The following is a 21,452-nucleotide window of genomic DNA, read 5'->3' as shown; positions in this document are numbered from 1 at the left end:
CAATTACTCCAGGATGCAAGGGGTAATGGATAAAAGGAATTTATTGACACACTTAGGGTAGCTGGACATAAAAAAGTTTAAACATGTAAGTATAAAAGTCCTCTGGACACAAACTCAACGCGTTTCGGCCGGTGGCCTTTCTCAAGAGTTCTGTTCTCATCCCAATACGTACGCCACGACGTCAGCACGAAGAAAACGTCGTGACGTCATAACTATGGGACACGTAAGGATGCGACCGGAAATGGTAAACGGCAACCGGAATCAGGAAATAATTAGGAAAAAGAGTGCCAAAAGATTGCATTTAAAAGAACAACACCGAAGATGAGAACAGAACTCTTGAGAAAGGCCACCGGCCGAAACGCGTTGAGTTTGTGTCCAGAGGACTTTTATACTTATATGTTTTAACTTTTTTATGTCCAGCTACCCTAAGTGTGTCAATAAATTCCTTTTATCCATTACCCCTTGCATCCTGGAGTAATTGAAATAGTAAGGAGAAAGGACCTCAGAAGGGAACAAGCTTGGAGCTAAAGAAAATTCATGTTGTGCTGATATGCTGATATGCTGTTAGTCTGAGCCAGCTTTTTGAAGTGGCTCATGACCATGTGAGTTTTTCCAATAACTAATTGGATTTATTGAATTATTACGTTATTACCCTATGTACTTCTATGCTTGTTTTTAGGTTAACAAGACAACTATATGTTACTGGAAAAGGGTAATATTCATTATTCAACGTGAAATAGTACTTTTCAATGTAATATGAATAACAGGATACCATCACCATGAAGATGGGTTGTATTTGCACTTAAGACTGTTGAACAGAAACTACATAGCCATGCCCATTTCAGTATTGAATGGAATGTTTTTACAGATTACAGTGCTCCGTTCAGGCTACAGGCAATGGATTCTATATTTTTCCTTTAAAGAGTGGAGAAGCCCAGAGCTGGGATTAACCTCAAAACCTTTGTCGACGTGTGTGGCATTTAACAGGATTACTTCAATAAGTATTATGTTTAATAAATACCCAAATGTACACGTGTTGCAATTCAGTTTCACTGTACCCTTGTGTTAGAGATCCCATTGCATTACAGATTCAGATTGTCCTGGGCTACACTGCTGTAATAATACTATATTGTACCTAATCACACAATTTTGTAAGAAGAGATTGTTGTGATCACACAAAGAACACAAAAAAACGTGTCAGCAGATGTGAGAAATGGATTGCTCTATGACATACACAGGATATACCACTCAATGGTATTAAACAGCTTCTACGGGTGTATTAAAGCCCTGTAATGTTCTTTGGAAAAATCTATATTACGCCATTCTCCTTTTAACAAGGTTTTTGTATATTAAAATTCAGTTTGTTTTTGTTCTCAACGTAAGCCTGTTGCACATAGCTTACAACTTAATGGAGCTTGGGAATATGAATATAAATAAAAATGTACTATTTGCACAGAGATTGGGCACACAGTGATGGGAGGTAATGAAAGTACAATCTTGGAACCGATGTGACTTACTCCTATAGGTTAAACAATACCAAAACAATCATACATGTAAACAATCCACTTGCACACATCTTTTAACTGTCCTTGCTATTAATTTCCATGCATTGAAATATTAACACATTGTTCGTGGTACATAAATGGTTTTTGCACAAGATGAAGGTGTGAAGACAGCCATGTAGCAGAGGCTTTCCCTCAAGTTGTGTCTCCCAGCAGGCTTTAGGGAAGACTTCTAGATATTTTTTCTGAGGTTTTAAAGGGCATGTTCCTTCGGCTACTTTCAGAGTAAGAATGATAATCATGAATGCAGAGTACCAAATGTGAAAAGTCACATCGTGGAGAATCACTCTTGGAATAGGATGGACGTTACATCAACTGCTTTGCAAACAGTGCTAGTCGAGAATCCACACTAGGAACTTATGGCTTTATATGCAAACATGGACGGAGGCTTAAGCATCATGATAGCAGGCACAAAGTGTTGAAGAATGCTGGTTTTGAGTGAGTACTAGAATTTTAAAGTCCATAAGGTAATGTCATTATTACGGAAAGTCATCAATCAGGAATAGTCGATGACATCACATCGGAATTTGACATACACAGGCGCAAACTAGAGGAGAGATATAGATTCCAAGTAATAGTGACTGTCATCCATTGGAAGAATGATTGAAAGAGACCACAGAACAGAGTTTCAGGAAGTACCATTGCTACTGCACTATCCTGAAACTCAGATGCATTCTTGCCTGTATTCTGCATGGTGCAATGTTTTATACAAAGAATGGTCATCTCCAGCATCACAGTGACAAATTCACATCTTTGTGTAGTATCACAGTTTGTGTGTCTCTTCGAGAACCTGCATATTTTTGTATTACCATTACATAAAACACAGTAGAACACGAACCCATTTAGAGAATGTAGATTGTTGCAAAAAATACCAGAAAGGAGAAAGATGTGGGCCTTGCCGAGGTTGCAATTCCCTTTTAAAATGATGCTTGAGACAACGTTCTAGATAATCTTGAGTTGGCTCATGGGAGGGCAAATGTATATTGCTGATCATCTCCTTGACAAGATACTAGCAGTTGGAGCATGTAAACACCCTTCTTGCAAGCTTAAGCACGCACATTTTTAGTTGAGGGAAACTGTGTAGTATTTAATCCTAATCAATGACTGAAACATTTGCCCTAAATTGTGGTCACTATTTCTAACCAGGGCCTGTACTAGATATACATTCATGGACCCCACGGTTATATTAATTATTTTGCAGCAATTCTGATGACAAAGCAGTCACACGAGTTCTCACGCAGGCTAAGAACTCTATCACAACTGTTGACATCATAACTTATTCCAATGCAACAATGCACTGTGGTAGGGTACGGACTAACAAACAGTTTTATCTCTTCCAGCTATAATATGAGTTTGCGCCTCTGTATACATATACATTTAAAATACACAAGTGAGATGTAAGATGTCTTGTGTAATAAGGCACACGAGGTTCCTGGTTACCAGCAGTTAACCAGTCTCTGATCCTTTAGTCTGTTGGTAACCAAGGTCCTGCTTAGCGCCATGAGGCATGGTAAAATAAACCAGGTAGAAATGTTGCTCATTCATGGACACTGTATGGCATTTTCACAGAAACAACAGTATAACTTAAAAAGTCTTAAAGTTCTCTTTCAGTGCAGAGGTAAAAAAAAAAAAAAAGTCTTTGATAAACAAAGAGAAACAAAAAAAGAATATAGAATGTTGTTTAAGTCAAAGCTCCATTTGTAAACCTATGTAATCTGGGTCTTTTGCGGGTAACGAACATTAAGACACGTCTGATTGCTAGTAGGCGATCTTTCAATGACGTCATGGCCAGTATAGTTAGCTGTGCTTTGTTCTCTAGTGGCAGCACAGCCAGCATCCACCAGCACCAGGCTGGGCCACTTGAATTAGCCTAGAAGAGAAAAGAAGCAAGTGTAATGCAACAACATTTAAAACTGGTGTTGGGCAGCAAATCTTGCAGAGATAATCCAAGCAAATGTCATAGCATCATAAATAATTAACATTATTAAGGATTCCAGTTTTTGAGATGACTAGCTAGATGTGTACATTCACTTGCAAGAGTAGTTTACATATTTTGTCAAATGAATAGGAACACACTTCTAATCAAATTGTATATAAGTAAGCAAATCCAATTCATATGTACAGAAAACACAATAAAAATGAAATGTTTACATTTTAATAAACTAGTCAAATGAGGCATAAAAAAAAAAAATGGGTAGTAAAAAATAAATAACTAAAAAACCCCAAAAATACATTTTACTTAAAAGTCAAGATTGGTTAAAATGTCAATGTCATGATAGTAGATGCCTTTAAAATGTATGGGATGTAGAAATTTAGGATAAAAACTAATTAAAAATACACTGGAGTGCACCTTTAAGATTTGTATCTGCAGTGACACTTGACAACCTTCTATATGCTAAAGGAGAAAGCAACACACTGTAGTTGCAGACACCCATAACAAAGATTAATTAGCAAGATTGTTGATTAAATGCATGAGCATCACACTAAGCTTGAGAAAGATGTGTTTGTTCCGTTACACAAAGGTTTCTTTACAGCAAAAGCAATGAATATAAAGAATTATTGCGTTAGAAAGATTGTTTTGGCAAATGCAGTAGATGCTTCCAAGAGACAGCAGGGTAGAATTTCCAGGAACACAAATTAAACAGTAAGTACTTATTTAAAACAAACAAACAAAAAAAAAAAAAAACAGAAGTACATTGATAACGGGGGCACATCAAATGAACTGATCCCTAAACGCATTTTGGTGTCCATTTTTCTCAAACAATAGTGCAACATGTTCTTTTTTTTTCTACATGAACAACATAAAACATTGGGATTTCTACAAGGTTTCACTTGAAGGACTTTTCATTTGCAGCTCGATTGCTCGAAGCTATAAACTGTTCAAGTAAGAAAATGTTTTTCTGATGGACACCAGTAATACAGGAGCAGAACTGTCTCTAAAGTACAGGGGTTGGAAATTGAGCGCTAACCTGTAGTTCAGATTCCTTGCTTGGCATTGGCCCAAAATGGCTAAGAATTTGTGCTTTTAGGTTGTCCTTAAGAGAAGTGAACCATACCAAGGCCTGATCATACACAGAATTATGCAGTGCAAGCAGTTCTTCATATTCCTGTCCTTCAACCTGTGGAACAATAGAGTAATGGAGAATAAATTAGTTCATAGCATAGAACATTGGTTTCTAATTTCGCAGTACAATAATTTTGGATAGCTGCCTATACAACAAACTCAATCACATGAAAATACTTTTAATATATAAATCACCTACTGTTCTTAGTCACACCTGAAGTAGGAATGAAGTCTAACAAGATGTAAATACTCCAAAGTATTGCCAACACTAAAACATAATTCATAATGAGGTTAGATACAGATTCTGTAAATGTGCCACCTGCTTTATTTTATCTAGGGGTATCTGGGATTCTACAAATCTTATACCAATCGTGTGCGATACTTCAGATAGAAATATTAGGACTAGAAATATCAGATGCACTTTTGGTGAACTAATCATAAAAGATGGTTTAAATATTTCATTTTACTCGCCTTCTGTAGTTCTTCCCAGGCTAATGGGAGATAATCCATGATAGTAGGCTTGACACAGTCCAGCATTACAGACTTATCTATTGCTCATAGAGCTGTAAAGCAATTTTCAATTTAAGAATCAACAAATGGTCAAAATGTTTACTAGTTGTAATTGTAATAGCACAACCAAGACGTGATATTGTTCTCTCCACTCTAAATACAAGTTGTTTCCTGTGTATACCCTTTATTTTGAAACTTTAAAAAGAGGATACATGGGGAAAGATCGTTTAGTTATATGAAGGACTCATTGCGAGCAGGTTTAGAACTTATGAGGTATACAACAGGGGTCCTCCAGTCACAAAAGATAAGATACCAAGAGCAGTCCTCTCAGAATTAGTTACCTTTTTGTCTTCCAGATATTCTATATTTGCAGTATGGTAACCATCTCTCTGTCCATGGCTCAAGACTTTAAATCGACTCAATCCAACTGTGTCTACTACTGACCGCCCATCAGGGAAAAACTTTACATCCCTCACACGTAACATACAGCCATAATCTGCAAACCTGGAATGCCAATAGAATAATATGACCATCAAAGCTTGATGAGAGACAATTTCAGGACAAGTATGACAGGCATATTACAATGTACATATCATGCATGCACAAAGTGCATTATACATGTGAGAATATAAATAGATTACATAAATTCATTTTCCCTCCCTTTGGAAGAAGTCAGGTTAGGTGTAGATGTCCGATCACACTACTGCCCAGAGTCAAACCTCCATTACAATGGGAGTTGCAGAGGCAACGAATTAAGCTTTGCAAGTATAATAATGACGCCTATACCTAATACACTTTAAATCAATTTAGCACTAGCACTATTTAATTTGTCTCCCATGTTAAAACTCATGTAGGACCCATCGATATTGGGGTAATATAGCGTAGTGGTGAGCTTACATGGCATATTGGTAAAACTCAATCCACATATTTGTTTGATGGGGGATTACAAGTAGCTGTGTAGAATGTTAAACTGTATTTTTGTGTGTTATTCCTTAATCTGTATTTTGTATAAATGTTGGCCTCTATGGCAGCACCACTGCTGAGGAATGCCTCAATTTCCCCTTTTTTGGGGGGGTATCAAAAAAGGAGAAAAAAAAGGGGGGGGGGAGGAAAACCCTCCACACACCCTTACCTTTAGTATATGACAGGATCCTTCAGCCATATACATGCACCTTGGGTGCTAGAAAACCAACAGTCTCTGAGGTCTTCCCTAGTTCTCTGTAGATAGTGAAGCATGGAAGACCATAGAGACCAACTGTCTGTCACAGTGCATTGTTCCTCTTGTCTGCTGTTCACAGCCAATTATTTCTGGTATAGAACAGGTCAAAGTAGATGAGTGAGGTGGAAGTCTACTAAATAAATTGAGGAGAAAAGAGGGTTACTAGATTCACAAAATCCAGACTCTCCGTCTACATGGTTTAAATGTAGATTTTGATTTGTTTTGTTTTTTAGAACTTTTTCTTTCAAATTTTTTCACATTTTTGCAAAACAAATTTTTTTTTCACATTTCATAGCTTTGGTCACATTTTTTATATTTATTTTTAGAAGTTCTTTTTTTCCAATTTTGTTTTCTTTTTATTTCATTTTTGATTTATCTTTTGTTAACATTTTTATTTTAACTTTTTACCAGTATTATTGCTTTTTGGTACTATAATTTGTATATTTTGGTATTTTGTGTTATATCTTTATCCCTCTCTCCTCTAATTCAGGTAGTTTTCTATGTTTCTACCCTTTTTCTTCAGAACACATTTGAGTATTGATGGTTCCAGAATATAGGAACAAGGTGAAATGCTTAACTATGGTGTGTGAAAGCTTTCTTACTGCATGACGCATGCGCTTGCAACGCAACGTCCCCACGCCAGTTGAATGCATGACGAAGAGACACAAAAACTGGAAGAAGAAACTGCGGCTCTGCAGTCACAGTTTGGTACCACTGGGGTTTTAAAAGCCCTGCGGAGACTGCAGCCCATTAATACCACTGACGTCTTGCCCTGAGAAAGTCCGTGTCAAGATGGACAAAACACATGGGGATGAGGTTTTTATATTTTGCGTTTTTTCTTTGTATCTGTTTTGCATGTATTTCCAGTATAACTAGTTTTCATCACTGCATTGTCTAGTTGATACCTGGGAGTGCATCAGGATTCCTGCACCAGAAACAGATAATTCATGATCATACCACTTTTGTGGAGATGGGCTTTTATCACTTCTTCATTTTGTAAGTACTATATTTTATTAAAAAGTAGATGATCAACTTGACGTTCTGCACAATAGTTCTCTCTTTTTTACGTTCAAGAATCTGTTATGGAAGTCTGATGTTTCATGAGGATGCAACCATGGAGTGGTTGATTTGTAGTTTTCTTTTATTGCTCTTGTGAGTGCATTCAACACCACAATCTTCACACATTTCTCTATATGATTATCCTATGTATATTTTTTTACTTTGTCTGTAGAATCTTGTTATGAGACGATAGAGACTGTCGATTTTCAAACACTGTCTGACCTAAGGTGTATTTATATGGCTGATGAGAAAAGGTTTCTCTATTTTTATTTTTTTTAATTATTTTTACATATTTTTCATTTTAACATATATATTATTTCCTGTCAATACTTAATGAAAAAAAAGATTTCACTGTCACTTAAAAACAAACAAAAAAAACAACAGTTTTTGAAGTGACAGTTGTCCTTTAATACATAATGCTTTAGTGCCATCACTTCAGTGATATTAAATGTACAAAAACACCATCTCCATGTAATTTGGATAAATGTTTATTTTGTCATAAGACAACAGTCACATAGACCCAATGAGTTGCACCTAAAACACGATCTTAAATGGGCAAACAAATGTATTACATACCCTTTTAGTTCATCAGCAATACACATGCCAAATTGTTTGGTACCAGTCTCCATGCTCCTCCTGATCATTAGACGGTAGCGGGGTTCAAACACATGAAGTGGACAAGGAATCGTAGGAAAGGCCATTGTACATACAAATATAGGTACATCTTTATTCAAGCTGTGTTCATGTAACAAAAAAACAAAAACAAAAAAAATTCAAACAAAGTACTAGGTATGTCTAGATAACACACTGAAGTATTTTAGGAAGACGATAAATCGATGTATACATATTTAGCATGCATACGTACAGACAATAGATATCGTTCGATGATACTCTAATCTCTGAATTCCTCTTTGTTTGACCTGAATGAGCTGGCATTTAAAACAATGTATTCCTTGTATCTTAATGCATTATGTAACACTGCATTAAGAAATTGAGCTAACCCTAGCTCAGACAGGATGAAGTAGACTTGTGCATCACGAAAGAAGTAGCTCAATAGTTGTAAAAAAAAAAAAAAAGAAAAGAAAACAATTAAAAACCCAAAACACGCACAAAACTAAAACTAAAAGTCTGTGGTCCAATATATATATATATTAAAAACTGTAGTGAGTGTAAGAGAATATATGTTACATATTTCAAACATTATACCACAATATTAAGTGAGACATATAAAGTCCCAGCGGTTTTAAAAGAGAAGAACACAACCTGTCAGCAGAACTTTATTTAGGGTAAATCCCCATTGGGATCAGCATGCCATTTTGCTTATGAATAAGCATTAAGCACAGTTGACCTGTCACTCTGGGTTCTCTATAGTTTTTAGCAACATTAATGCTGGAATACTTGCTGGAACGGTAAACATTAAGATTCATTTCTGCTCTTCTCTCTGCAACGCTGACATTTCTCTAAATAGTTTTATCATGATCTCCACCTCGATATCAGATGATCTCTTCCATTTTGATATCCAGAACACATTATATAAATGGACAAGGACAATATTATGTAACTGAACATGCTGCTGTAAAATAGCGGAAAAGCTTTGTTTGACCATTTAATAATATCTTACTTTGATAACTCCTGAATTTCTTCGTCATGCAATTTCTTTCTTTCAGTAAGGTCCTCTGGCAGATACCGTGTTATCAATTCTTCAGTGAGATGAGTCTTTTTATAAGCTCTGCTTGCCAGATACTAAACAAAATAAAAATATATTATTAACGGATTGCCTTTTAAAAGCAATAAATAAATTATTTTTAATGAAAAACACAAATCATATGTTTAAATATTAACCTATTTTGTCCTACAATCTACTAAAATGTATAATATTCTGTATTGTATAATATTTTTAAAAATATATTAAAGGACCACTATAGACACTTCAGAGAAACTGCTATGTTTTCATTGAGGGTTAATCCAGCCTCTAGTGGCTGTCTCCTTGAGAGTCATTAGAGGCCGCTTTCACGATTCTCAGTGTGAAAAACACACTGAGATGATGCTGACGTCCATAGGAAAGCATTGAATAATGCTTTCCTATGGGTGGTTTGAATGTGCGCACGGCTCTGGCCGTGCATGCGGAGCAGACGTCGGCAGGAGAAGGAGAGGTCACCAGCGCCAAGGGAGCCCGGCACTGGATTAAAGGGACACTCCAGGCACCCAGACCACTTCTGCCCATTGGAGTTGTCTGGGTGCCAACTCCCACTACCCTTAACCCTGCTAGTGTAATTATTGCAGTTTTCATAAACTGCAATAATTACATTGCAGGGCTAACTCCTCCACTTCCGGGATTCTAGCACAGGTTTTCTGTGCAATAGCGTCGCTGGACGTCCTCACGCTGTGTGAGGACCTCCAGGGTCGCTAAAATCCCCATAGGAAAGCATTAGACCTACCCCAACGGCGGGCATGATTGGTCTCCCCCGCCGGATGACGTGGAGGAGCATGGGCGGACCCAGTAGCAGTGCTGAGGGACTTCGGCGCTGCCTCAGGTAAGTCACTGAAGGTGTTTTGACCGCTTCAGCAACAGGGGATGGGAGGTGGGAGGGAGAGGGGACCTGCAGTGCCAGGAAAACGATTTGACTAACAGGCACTGGAGAGTCCCTTTAACCCCTTAATGACCAAACATCTGGAATAAAAGGGAATCATGACATGTCACACATGTCATGTGTCCTTAAGGGGTTAAGGTTAAGTGGCTGAATGGGTTTTAACCCCCTTCAGCCCAGCGGGAAGGGGGCCCTGATGACCATATAGTGCCAGGAAAACGAGTTTGTTTTCCTGGCACTATAGTGGTCCTTTAAGGAATATCCCTGTGTGTAAATGTAGAGTTATATAATTGTGTGGAATGTTCGGGTGTATGTGTGTGAATGCATGGGTGCAGAATGCCTATGTTTGAATGCAGACGTGTATTTATGAGGAGTGCCTGTGTGTGATGGCTGTGGTATGTTAGTATTGAGAATGTGCGTATGTAGCTGTGTGCCGTTTACCTACCCCTCCTACTCACTAATGCTCTCCTTGACATCTACCCCTATGTATATCCATACCACACAATTAATTTTTCTTTCCATCTCCTCACTTGTCTCCCTTTGTCCATACTCGAGCTTTCCACATTAGTCTCTCTTTGCATATCTCACCCCTTCCTCACTTGTGTCCCTCAACTTATAACACACCTTCCTTACTTTTTCCACAGCCCCCTCCTCCCACTTGTGGCCCTCTGTCCATACACCTCTCTCCCTTACTTGTGTCTCTTTGTACTGACTCAATTTTATCAGAGTCCCTCTGTCTATAGCCAGATTACTCATCTTGCATCCCTCTGTCCAAAGCCCAAATTCCTCACTGGTGCTCTTCTACCCTCTCCTCCTTGTGTCCATCAACCCCCCTTCCTCTCCCCAAATTATCCCTGTCTGTCAATACCTTTTAGGTTATTTTGTAAATAGCCCCTTTCTGTACCAGAGTATCTCTCCACAACCCCCTTCATTCTTCACTTCTGGCCTTCTGCTCACTGCCCCTTTCCAAACTTGTGTCATTTTACTCATACCACCCTTGCCCTCTTGTAGACAAACTCTAGGATAAACTAATCCTAAATCTACCTGATTTGATATCCCTTTCCTACTTTTTTTTTTCAAATGTGTTTTATAACACAACAAAAGCAACAGAAAGCTCACCCCTATCTTTAGTTTATGACAAGATGCTTCAGCCATATACATACACCTTGGGTCAGACAGTGTTTGAAAAAGGACAGCCAGTCTCCAAGACCTTCCCTACTGCACGTTACATTTTCAAACATCCATGGTGCATGTATATGGCAGAAGGATCCCGTCATATACAATAAGATAGATTTTGTTTTCTCATTTATATTTACATATACAGAGTTAAATATTTTTAGGTGAGCAGGGCACAAATTTTATTGGTGAGCAGGGCAATAATAGCCAAATGTTGTCACCTGGTATTAACGCAAGTGTGTTAATTTTGGATTGTAGATCCTGTCTGTTCCACAGCGACCCATAGTGTCAGCATTTAGAGTTTTAGCAGACAGACTAGAAATAGCATGTTCAGCATAAGCACAGTCTGCACAGAGGATCAGGTTACAAGTCTGTCTGCAGGCTCACCTGTCGCCTAGTGACAGTCACACCTGAGACTAATAAACAGCAAGGTTCTCAGAGGTTACTCAAAGTCAAAGCAGCTACATGACCTTCCAAGTAGTAAACTGCAGGTGAAAGCTCTATGGGCTGTTAACCTCGTGTCCTGAGAATTCCGACTCATGTAACCTGTTCTGAATTTTGCTTTCTTGAACCAACAGCAGTTTATAAAACTAACCACCGAGAGCAGTGATCCAACGCAGATATTTTTTGTTAGCATTTGTTTCGGTTCTCTGAAATGAGCATCCTAACTGTATCCACCTCTTTCCATTTACAAGATTGCTGCTGAAGTCTATGAATATAATATTTAAATGATCATGGGATACTAATTTACTACCTGTGTAGCTGGAAAACATGGGGGGTGATATTCAAACAAGTTAAGTACTATCTAAGCAGTAACTATGCTATATAACAACATTTTCCTGTTTTTATGTTCGCTGCGTGTTTCCAATTGATCTGTCTGTGATATGTCAGCTCACCTGTGACAGGTTTTCTTTGCAGAGAGGACAATGTGGATTGTGGTCCAAGCATCGCTCAAGGCATTTGAGGCAGAAAGTGTGTCCACATGGGGTAGCTACAGGTTCATAAAACAGCCTAAGGAAATCCAAAAGCAGCATGAGAAATCCACAACATCCCGTAAACACAACTACAATGCTATACATTTGTTGCATGCATGGATAATTCATATCGTGATCGAGAAATAAAGCGCTCAGCAACATGCAACAGCATATATTGTAACTCTATCCTTTTATATTTTGACCCACACTTCCATTACATGTATTTTCAGTAAAAGGTGACTCGCACTACTACAATAGAGAATTAGTCAAAGTTCACAAGATTCCCATGTGTTATGAGCTTGGGTAAACTCGCTCCTCCACAGGTATGATATTGTGAACTCTTTGCAGGATTCCGATGAACATTATTTAATGCAGACTTTTGTATTTTAAAGGCTTATGGCACCTGGAACAGTTCTATCTTTTACTTTCCCAGAAATTTAAACCTATACCTCTGCCAGCTCATTAAAGGGACACTATAGTCACCAAAACAACTTTAGCTTATTGAAGCCGTTTGGGTGTATAGATCATTTCCCTGCAGTGTCACTGCTCAATCCTCTGCCATTTAGGAGTTAAATACACCTCCCTGTATGTGACTTGTACAGCCTTCCGAAACACTTCCTGTAAAGAGTCAGCTAATGTTAATACTTCCTTCATTGCAAAATCTATTTAATTTAAAATTTATTATCCCCTGCACTGTTGGTAGCTTGCTAGACCCCACAGAAGCATTCTGTGTATGATTAAAGTTCACTTTAGAGAGTAGGTGTTCTATCAAATTCCCCTACCTCGTGAAAATCCCCTACCCTGGTAACTTCCGGTGAAGGGATTCAGCTGGATCCTGTGCTGCTACTCCTCCACAGCAAGGTCCTGGAAGGTAAGTAAAATTAGTTTTACACTTTCATCATAGTTAGTGCATTTACTAAGCGTAGGCACATGTACATTTAGGGTTTAGTGAGGGTTCAAATTAGGGTTAGGTAAGTTATTTTAACCTCTCTCTCACACTCTATTGTTACCCTAACCCTTGGGGTAAGGGTTAAAATAAAGTGTGAAAAATCACTATTTATAGATATTCCCCTAATGTGAAATATCACTAAATATAAACAAGTCCCTAATCCTAACCCTAATTTAAACCGTAACATTAACCGTAAACGTCCCATGTCCTAAGCTTAGTGAATGCACCAACTACAATGAAAGTGTAAAACTAGTTTTACTTACCTTCCAGGACCTTGCTGTGGAAGAGTAGCAGGAGTGCTAGCACGCATGTGCAGCACAGGATCCAGCGGATTCCCCTCACTGGAAGTGAAGAGGGTAGGGGATTTTCACGGGGTAGGGAAATTTGATAGAACACAGGCAAGAATTTCAATTATACCACAAGGGCTCCCTTCCACTGTCAAAGTTGGGAACTATGGTTTTGGATAATCGTACCTCATACAGAGAGAGCACTCGAAGTCAGCTGCATCCACGAGAACCCTGTGAATTTCTCTTATTTTAGTTCCAGTGATAACTTGCTCACACAGGGTTTCTGTATCTTTAAAGAAAGAAAAAAACAAAACACAATTCCACTATTAAAGGAGATTAAAAGAAATTAGCACAGTAAACAGATATACACTATATGAGGTGTAGTAAAAAGACATACACACAGTGCGTATTTTATAAGGTACACATAAATGATATGGAGAAGGGGAACCTTTGTCCTGGAGTTCAGAATAGATTCAACAGGATCAATTACAATTACTAAAGTTTGGATTGCCAGAAATTCACACTGATTTTCAAATATGGCCCAATATTTGGTGTTAATACCATTGGTGTTAAAAATATGCTATAAGGATTTTGGACAATGCTGACTTAAAAGGGGCACTGCAATACAAATAAAAAAAAAATATATATATATATATATATATAAATCATGGTTTAGTAGATATACTCCAAATGAAAAAAAAATGCATAGATTTAATTATACTTTTCTTTCATTGTGGTATATCTAAAAACAGCTTGCAAAAGCTACATTTTTCTTGTCTGCAGCCTTTGCAAGCCCTCCCATTATAACTCAACCCAGGGTTTCTGTGGCTGTCCAATCACAGACTTCCCAATACAGCACAATTGAAGTCTTTACAAGGCAGGTGCTCTGAGCAATTGTCGCCTCTTGAATTTAGCTCCACTGAGCTAACCAAACCAGGAGTCTTTTTTAGTGTTGGAAATGATTAGTGCCCCCTCCCTTCCAGCTTTGACTGTGGTATCTTCTGTGCCCCTCCTACATATATAAAAAATCTGCACACACAAACATGTAAAAACTGTATTATGGGAGTTATTCAAAGAAACTTCTGTGTTTCAAAATGAGAAATTTAAACAATAGCAGGAGAAGCTTCAACAGTAAAGTTTCTTATGTGGTCTGGATTTCCCTTTTGTGAAACTTCACAGTCTGTAGCGATTGCACCAGTAAAACCCATATTGTATCAAGTGCAAGAGATACGTTCTGTACTATAATTACTGAGAGTTTGTTGTATTGCACCTCCTGGCATCAGGGTGCGCAGAGAAACTGTGCACACATTGCAGAGTGATCCCTCAGCACCCCTTCTGTTCCATCTTTGCTACACCTCGGCTTATACACAAATAAACATTGTCCATTACAACATATACACAAACACATGCACACTGCTAAATACATAAACTCAGTGTTAAATATATTCACACACAAACGCACAAAGCAAGCAGACCTCCCATGTTGCTCACATACTCCGGTGGGAGCCAGGGACCCAGAAAGCAGCCCCTTTCAATCTGCATGCTACCTGCTCTCATGGGTTGCTGCCATGCATCCATCTGCTACCTGAACAATGTAGGGGGCAGTAACACATAGACACTGAGCTCTTGTGCTGCCCTGTTCTCTTCAAGACTTATTATTCGGTCCTGATGTTTGCCTGAATGCTGGGTGCATGGGAGATCAGCAGTGTAATTAATGCTACTGCTTGCACCCGACAACTTTCCATCGGAGCCCATGGAGGTGGTCCTGCTGCTGTGGGTGCCTCTCCTAAAGTGTACCCCCAAACCACAGTCTGACAGGAGTACTGACGGCTGCCAAGTTAAAAGTTTAATGGGGTGGGCACAGATGGGGCAAGGAGTAAAGGAGGGGCTAATTGCCATCCTCCTGCCCCCTTGTAGTGACATCTATGGCTCTGACACAGCATTGTGGTTTTTGCAGTTTCCTACAACATGTAGGGATTTACCAGTTGCCCACCATGGTGTAAAGTAAAGCCATTTATAATTGTGGACGCAGTTAGATACACAATTAGTGAAATTACACATTATCATGAAGAAAGTAGCTTTTTGAAAATGGGTAGATTGTGGTCATGGAGATATAAATCAATGCTAAGACGACCTATGGATTGTAAATAAAGTTAATTTGGCATTAAAGGGTTATTCCAAGCACCATGACCACTTAAGTAATTTCAAGTGGTCACGGTGCCTTTGAAACACTGCACATAACAGAGTTTTAACCCCTTTGCTTCTGGAGGTGTATAGCCCCTCCACTGTCAGCTTCATTGGGGCGTCATTAAAAGAGAGAGAAGCAGATTGCAGTAGTCAAGGCGAGAGATGATAGAAGCATAGAGCAGCACTTTGGTTGTTTTTGAGGTAGACATGACCTGATTTGGCAAGACTGGACTTGAGGTGCGAATGTGAGATCTGAGTCACAGAGAACATCTGTTTATGCAGCCAATGCACAAAGTATCAGAAGGCTAGTAAGGAACAGAGAATAGTACTAATGTTGGCCAAGTGAACCCATACCTTTCTTCAGGAATTTGGCAGTAATTTCTACACTGTGAGGCTCCTCTGAATTGCTGGCATGTTTTCTCTTAAGACCTGTGCTAGGAAGACAGGAGAGAATATTTCCTGGGGTATTTTGTGCATTGTCCAGTAAATCTTTCATTTGAAACAGATCAGACTCAATGGATGAGGCTTTGGTTAATCTGAACAGGGAGTCCTGCAGGTAAGACAAAACAGGGACTGTTAGAGTACAAATTAATTTTTTTATTTTATTTTAAATAAAATATGTCTAATATAATGGTTTTCACATTTGGATTTGTACCTCGGAGCACCCAGCAAAGGAAACATCTTTCACAGAAGATGGACTGTTGGTGCTGTTCAAGAACACAGGTTTCAGCCTTGTACAAGATGTTGAAGTGCAGAAGGATGAAGTTAGACTGGCCTGAACATTTTCAAAAGCAGGAAAAAACACGTCACACATTATCTGTGAATGGAAAAAGAGAATGTATTTAAAGGTCATAACATTTTAATTAATACAGGCCTCTGGTCTGGCCATACTCCAACTAAAAGATGCACGGTTGTAGCCTGCTATATACAACCGTGCATCTTTCCCCAACTTCCAATGACTCTCCAGATGCATCGATCTCCACTACTTCAGCTAAAAATTATTACATTTATTTTCAACTCTCTCCATAAGAAATATACACCTACTCCCAACTTTTAGTTATATCCTTTTGTTCTCATATTTAAAGACACTATGTTGCTGGCCCCTTCTTCTGTGCATGTAAAGTACACTCACCTTTTCAAGTTTGAGGAATCCCAATGTATAATTTTACATCACACTTTATTTTGTATCCCTCTTATTTCAGCTTTAATCTAGCCTCTGTAAATTGTTAATTATTTGGTGGTCCCAGATGAATATTACCATTATATTTCTCAGATAGTTTAGGGTACTGAAGTTCTTCTTACAACTCAAATACTGACATATTAAATGGCCATCAAACAAATATCCTTATAGCATATATTCAAAAGAATGGATACCTGAAACTGGTGACAAACCGGGATCGCTAGCAAGGCTCTATTTATAGCATTCAAGAGCCAAAACCTATGTCTCAATTATATTAGATTTTCCAGTGAAAATACCCATCAGCCTTCTAGTAGGACCACAAAATCTAGATTTAATGTTGCAAGTGGCTGTCTGAGTGAACCACTGGAGGTGTCCTTTCTGACAAATGTAAACACCGTCTTTTCTCAGGAAAGGCAATGTTTACAATTGACAGATTACAGGGACGGGCATTTTTGCAGCAAAAACATTAGCTTAAGCTGTAGTGGTTCTGGTGCAGAGAGTGTCCCTTTAACATTAAAGTGTTTTAACCTGTTCATTTATCATTGCAATAGCAGTAAAGATTACAAATATTGAATACACAAGGAATCATTAAAGGGAGACTATAGTCACCCTGACCACTTCAGCTCAATGAAGGGGTCTGGGTGCCAGGTCCCTCAGGTTTTAACCCTTTCAGAGAAACTGCTATGTTTACATTTGGAGTTAATGCAGCCTCTAGTGGCTGTCTTCTGGACAGCCACTAGAGGCGCATCTGCGATGCTGGAGGCATATTTCGCCTCCATCTAGCAGAGTGTCCAAGGGAAAGCATTGAGAAATGCTTTCCTATTGACACTTTGAATGCGCGTACGGCACTTGCCATGCATGCGCATTCGGCTCCGCTGACGTCGGATGGGGGAGGAGAGGGAGCCCGGCGCTGGATAAAGGTAAGCTGCTGAAGGGGTTTTAACCGCTTTGTTTTCCTGACACTGTAGTGATCCTTTAAACTAACATGCTGCAAACTGCAAGCCATTTATGCTACTGCAATGTTGCCCTACCCAGTCCCACAGCAGGAGAGTTGTCCTGGGCTATACATTTTCAGTCCTGTTTTCATGTTAATGTGCATATTTACTTTTTATTCTGACAGCTCTATCCTCCTAATACAGTTCTCTGATTGTCTGTTTACTTACTTTGCTAACTCTGCATGATGCATTGCTCTAGAATACCACCCTTAAAGCAGGAAAACTAATACTTTAATAGAACTCTACCTGCTAAAATTAAGATGCTTGGTTTTCAGAAAATTAAGCAATCGCCTCAAAAGAAGGATTAGGGGATTAGGCACATTCCTTTATAAAATTACAGTCCCAGCACATTTTGTGTTTCACTGAAGAGTTAAAAAGGGGCGGACTTGTCTTTTGGAAAACAAAATATGATGGGCGATGCAATTTCTTATATTTATTTAATAAAATAACATATGACATTATAGCACTTAGCTACGTCACAAGCATGTGATTAGTGTCGCAGTCCAGTAACAGCTGTGAGGGTCACAGATTGACCCTTATTAGAGTGTTCCAGGAAACATCCAATACTCTTACAAATTGTTGGCTCATCCACTGCCTGTCAGGATGAATCCTGAAGATCTGCCAGGATTATTACCTTGCTTTAAATTAACTGGACAGCTTCAGCCATGGTGTGCTTATAAAACAGATACAAACCCTATCCAGTGAATAAAAGACACGTTAGTGGGTTTCCCCAAACATGCGCATCACTCTGTAAAAGTAGATTTTCTTAAAAGTAGGACCTAAGGGTAAAAGGAGCTGATTTTCTACTGTCTCTCTGCACTTACTAAAGTGTATTGACCTATTTTGATACATAAACCCTCTTTTGCTTTCTTTACATGTGGTGTGCGCTTGATGGGTTTATTAAAAGTAGCCACCAATGAGATGAAAATATAGGTCAACCCAGGATTTTATTTCCCATTAAAGAGAAAGTAATGCTTTCACTCAGGGTCAGTATATACCAAAAAGAAATGGAAAAATTATACACAGTGTCTTATTTACACTGCTATTATTCATGGAATACAGTTAGTAGTTTACTCTTATCGGTATATGTGTTTCCTCTTTGGCCATAACTTGCCAGACAGAATATAGTTTTATTTATTTATTTTCAGTTTTCATTTTAGTCTCTCTCTGCATTGCATTCTAAAATGCAAACAATTCTGTAGCAGCAGAATGTGTAACAGATAAGTGGCATTACTTTAATACACATATCTCTATGTTTATTTCTGAGCTACAGAATTCCTGCCCTTGCAATGACTAGTAAAGGAAAACACATTTTCAAACTGAACCATATCAACAAAGTGAAATTAATCTAGAGGAAGGCAGATAGGTCTGACATATGCAATGAGCTACCTTTTGTGCTTCAGTCTTCATTGAGCTCCATTCAGGATTTATAGCAACACAATACAAGAACTCCTTCATAGCCTCTTCAGTTCTTCCTAGTCCAGAGAGAGCCTGCGCTTTCATAGAACGTGCCTGCATACATAGCAACGTGACATGCTTTGAAAGAGATTAACCAAACATCTTGTACCACGCTTTCTAAAAATAATCTCCACTAAACTAGCACACAGGATTACATTAACTGCAAGGGACATGATGTTCTCAGGAGGCAAAAAAAATAAAAAAAAATAATAAAAAAAATTAAAAATAAAATAGAGAATTAAAATAAGTACGAACAATGTCTTTTGTTCAACATTGATAAAGGGCATTAGCATATTTGCAAGAAATAGTTTATAACAGAACGGTGTACTAAGTGGCACCTTTAATGCGAAAGTGCATGAGACCACCGTGGCAGTGATTACAGGCAAATTATTCTGCACCTAAAGACTACTGATGGATTAGATTGGTCAGCCAACAATAGGACCAATAAACACATTATATTTAAATTAAAAATTAACACCCTTCGTGTAAACATGGCAGAGTGCGCACAAACTGATTAAAATGTTGTGCATCACCCTGACAATACAAGGATTATTATACAAAGCCTGGTCTTGGGAAGCATATTTAGGTTACATTTTACTAGAATTTAAATTACTCAGGGATCTTTTTCTTTCTTTAAATAAGAAAACAAGCTTTTCAGGGCTTCGTCTGAAATAGACACCTATGCAATCCAAGTATATCACTACGAAGGGGGCCACTGTTTTTTTGTTTTCTGCTAAATACATGTAATTCGCTTCACACAAAAAAGGGAAATTTTAATAATTGCACAGTGCCTAGTCTCATAATCACACACACTTTTTATTTTATGGCATACATATCTATCTGTGGCTAGCAATACTAGGCTACAGTAACTACAGCCTACATTTGCCAATCACTGGGTTAAGCCTCTTCTAGTAATTGTGGCCTACGCTTGCCATCAAAGGAATACATTTGTGCAGATAATCTGAAAGTGCCAGTTTTGTATGAGGACGCCATCTGAGGTGTGGTGCATTAGGTGCCGGAAAAGCCACTCAAAAATTTCTTGAACCAGAACTGCTACAGTAAAAGCTGTAATATATGTCCAAATGGTAAGAGGTATAGAATGTGGGAATATGGTGTGAGGCCCAAAAGGAGGCAGGAGGCAGGAGGGAGCAGGCCCACCCAGTAATGAACAGGAGCATTTGAAAGGGAGCATGACAGTCTTCCAAGCTTTGCCCAATCAGGGCAGCCATTCTCAAAGAACTGTTAAAGATCTCTGTTAATTGGCTTAATGCACCAAATGAACCCCAAATTCACAGGACATCTGAGCAGTATGTTGTAGCCGTTTTTGTACTTAGAGAATGCTTTTAGTAATGTCATGTTTGAACCGAAGGTGAAAAATATTGCTTTAGATTCAATGCCTCCAGTTTAAAAATTGCAAAAAAAAGATTATTAAAACTTGAACCTGGAACTGTATCCTCACAGCTCTGCTATCCTGCTTTAGCAGTGTTTGGTACCATGATACTGTACACGAAAGCACCAAAAAGCTTTCATTTTGATTTAGTCTGACTGTCACAATCTATTCTAGATTGCCAGAGAAAACAGACAGCATTAAGATGTAGTGGTTTAGTGTCCCTTTAAAGTTAGATTATGGATCAGGCAACAATTGCTCTGTACATTAATCACTTTGCAGTACAATTTGGTCATCATAATGCATTACTGACTAATGTAGAACATGTGGGGTATTAGGTTAGACATGCACACATTATAATTTACAGATTTACCTTTGGCCAGAGAAGATGTTTTCTGCATAAATTATCTGCATCAATCAAGGCCTGCTTGAAATTCTTCATGGCTAAATGAAGCTCTGTTCTTCTTACTGCTAGGAGGAAGTCACCTGGAGCTGGAGGAGTGGGAAGAGTGAATTTTTGGTCAAAGGACAGCACACAAATTCTGTGTTAAGTATAGTTATCTATTATGTAGAAACTAAAGTGTCAGTTTTCACACACAATTTTTATTTTATTTTTAAAAAGAAAGTTGGCATGTATATTGAACTAGGAGTTCTTTGGACCACAGTGACATACAATGAATATATTAAATGGGATGAGTGGGAGTGGAGAAAAGGGGGGGGGGGGGGTAAAAATTCAAGCAATTTAATACTGGCCAGAAATAGGCACACATTTTCCTATTGTGATGACAAAGGAACAACATCCTGCTGATCTTTTCAGTCAATAGATTTTCTACAGAGCGTGCTGCCCTATATTTAGA

General features: G+C 38.4%; 1 protein-coding gene across 2 annotated transcripts in view; it reads right to left on the bottom strand.

Annotated features, from left to right (window-relative positions):
• Positions 1-703: 703 nt before the first annotated feature.
• LONRF2 (LON peptidase N-terminal domain and ring finger 2) overlaps positions 704-21,452 on the bottom strand; it is a 67,488-nt gene continuing 46,739 nt past the window's right edge. Inside the window, exons 2-13 of one of the 2 annotated variants that reach the window (XM_063458922.1) lie at positions 20,969-21,087; positions 19,140-19,262; positions 16,345-16,392; positions 16,231-16,305; positions 15,930-16,125; positions 13,575-13,677; positions 12,075-12,189; positions 9,036-9,157; positions 7,991-8,149; positions 5,478-5,640; positions 4,532-4,681; positions 704-3,432 (exon numbers count right to left, since the gene is read on the bottom strand). In XM_063458922.1, the coding sequence (XP_063314992.1) occupies positions 3,244-3,432; positions 4,532-4,681; positions 5,478-5,640; positions 7,991-8,149; positions 9,036-9,157; positions 12,075-12,189; positions 13,575-13,677; positions 15,930-16,125; positions 16,231-16,305; positions 16,345-16,392; positions 19,140-19,262; positions 20,969-21,087 (1,562 nt within the window). In that variant the 3' untranslated portion in view covers positions 704-3,243. Of the gene's footprint in view, positions 3,433-4,531; positions 4,682-5,477; positions 5,641-7,990; positions 8,150-9,035; positions 9,158-12,074; positions 12,190-13,574; positions 13,678-15,929; positions 16,126-16,230; positions 16,393-19,139; positions 19,263-20,968; positions 21,088-21,452 lie in introns of both variants that reach the window. The other variant, XM_063458914.1, reaches the window with a different exon arrangement.

This window comes from Pelobates fuscus, chromosome 1 (assembly GCF_036172605.1).
Source record: "Pelobates fuscus isolate aPelFus1 chromosome 1, aPelFus1.pri, whole genome shotgun sequence".
NCBI lineage: Eukaryota > Metazoa > Chordata > Amphibia > Anura > Pelobatidae > Pelobates > Pelobates fuscus.
Note: the sequence above shows the minus strand (reverse complement) of the source record. Positions and strands in the feature narration are given on the sequence as shown.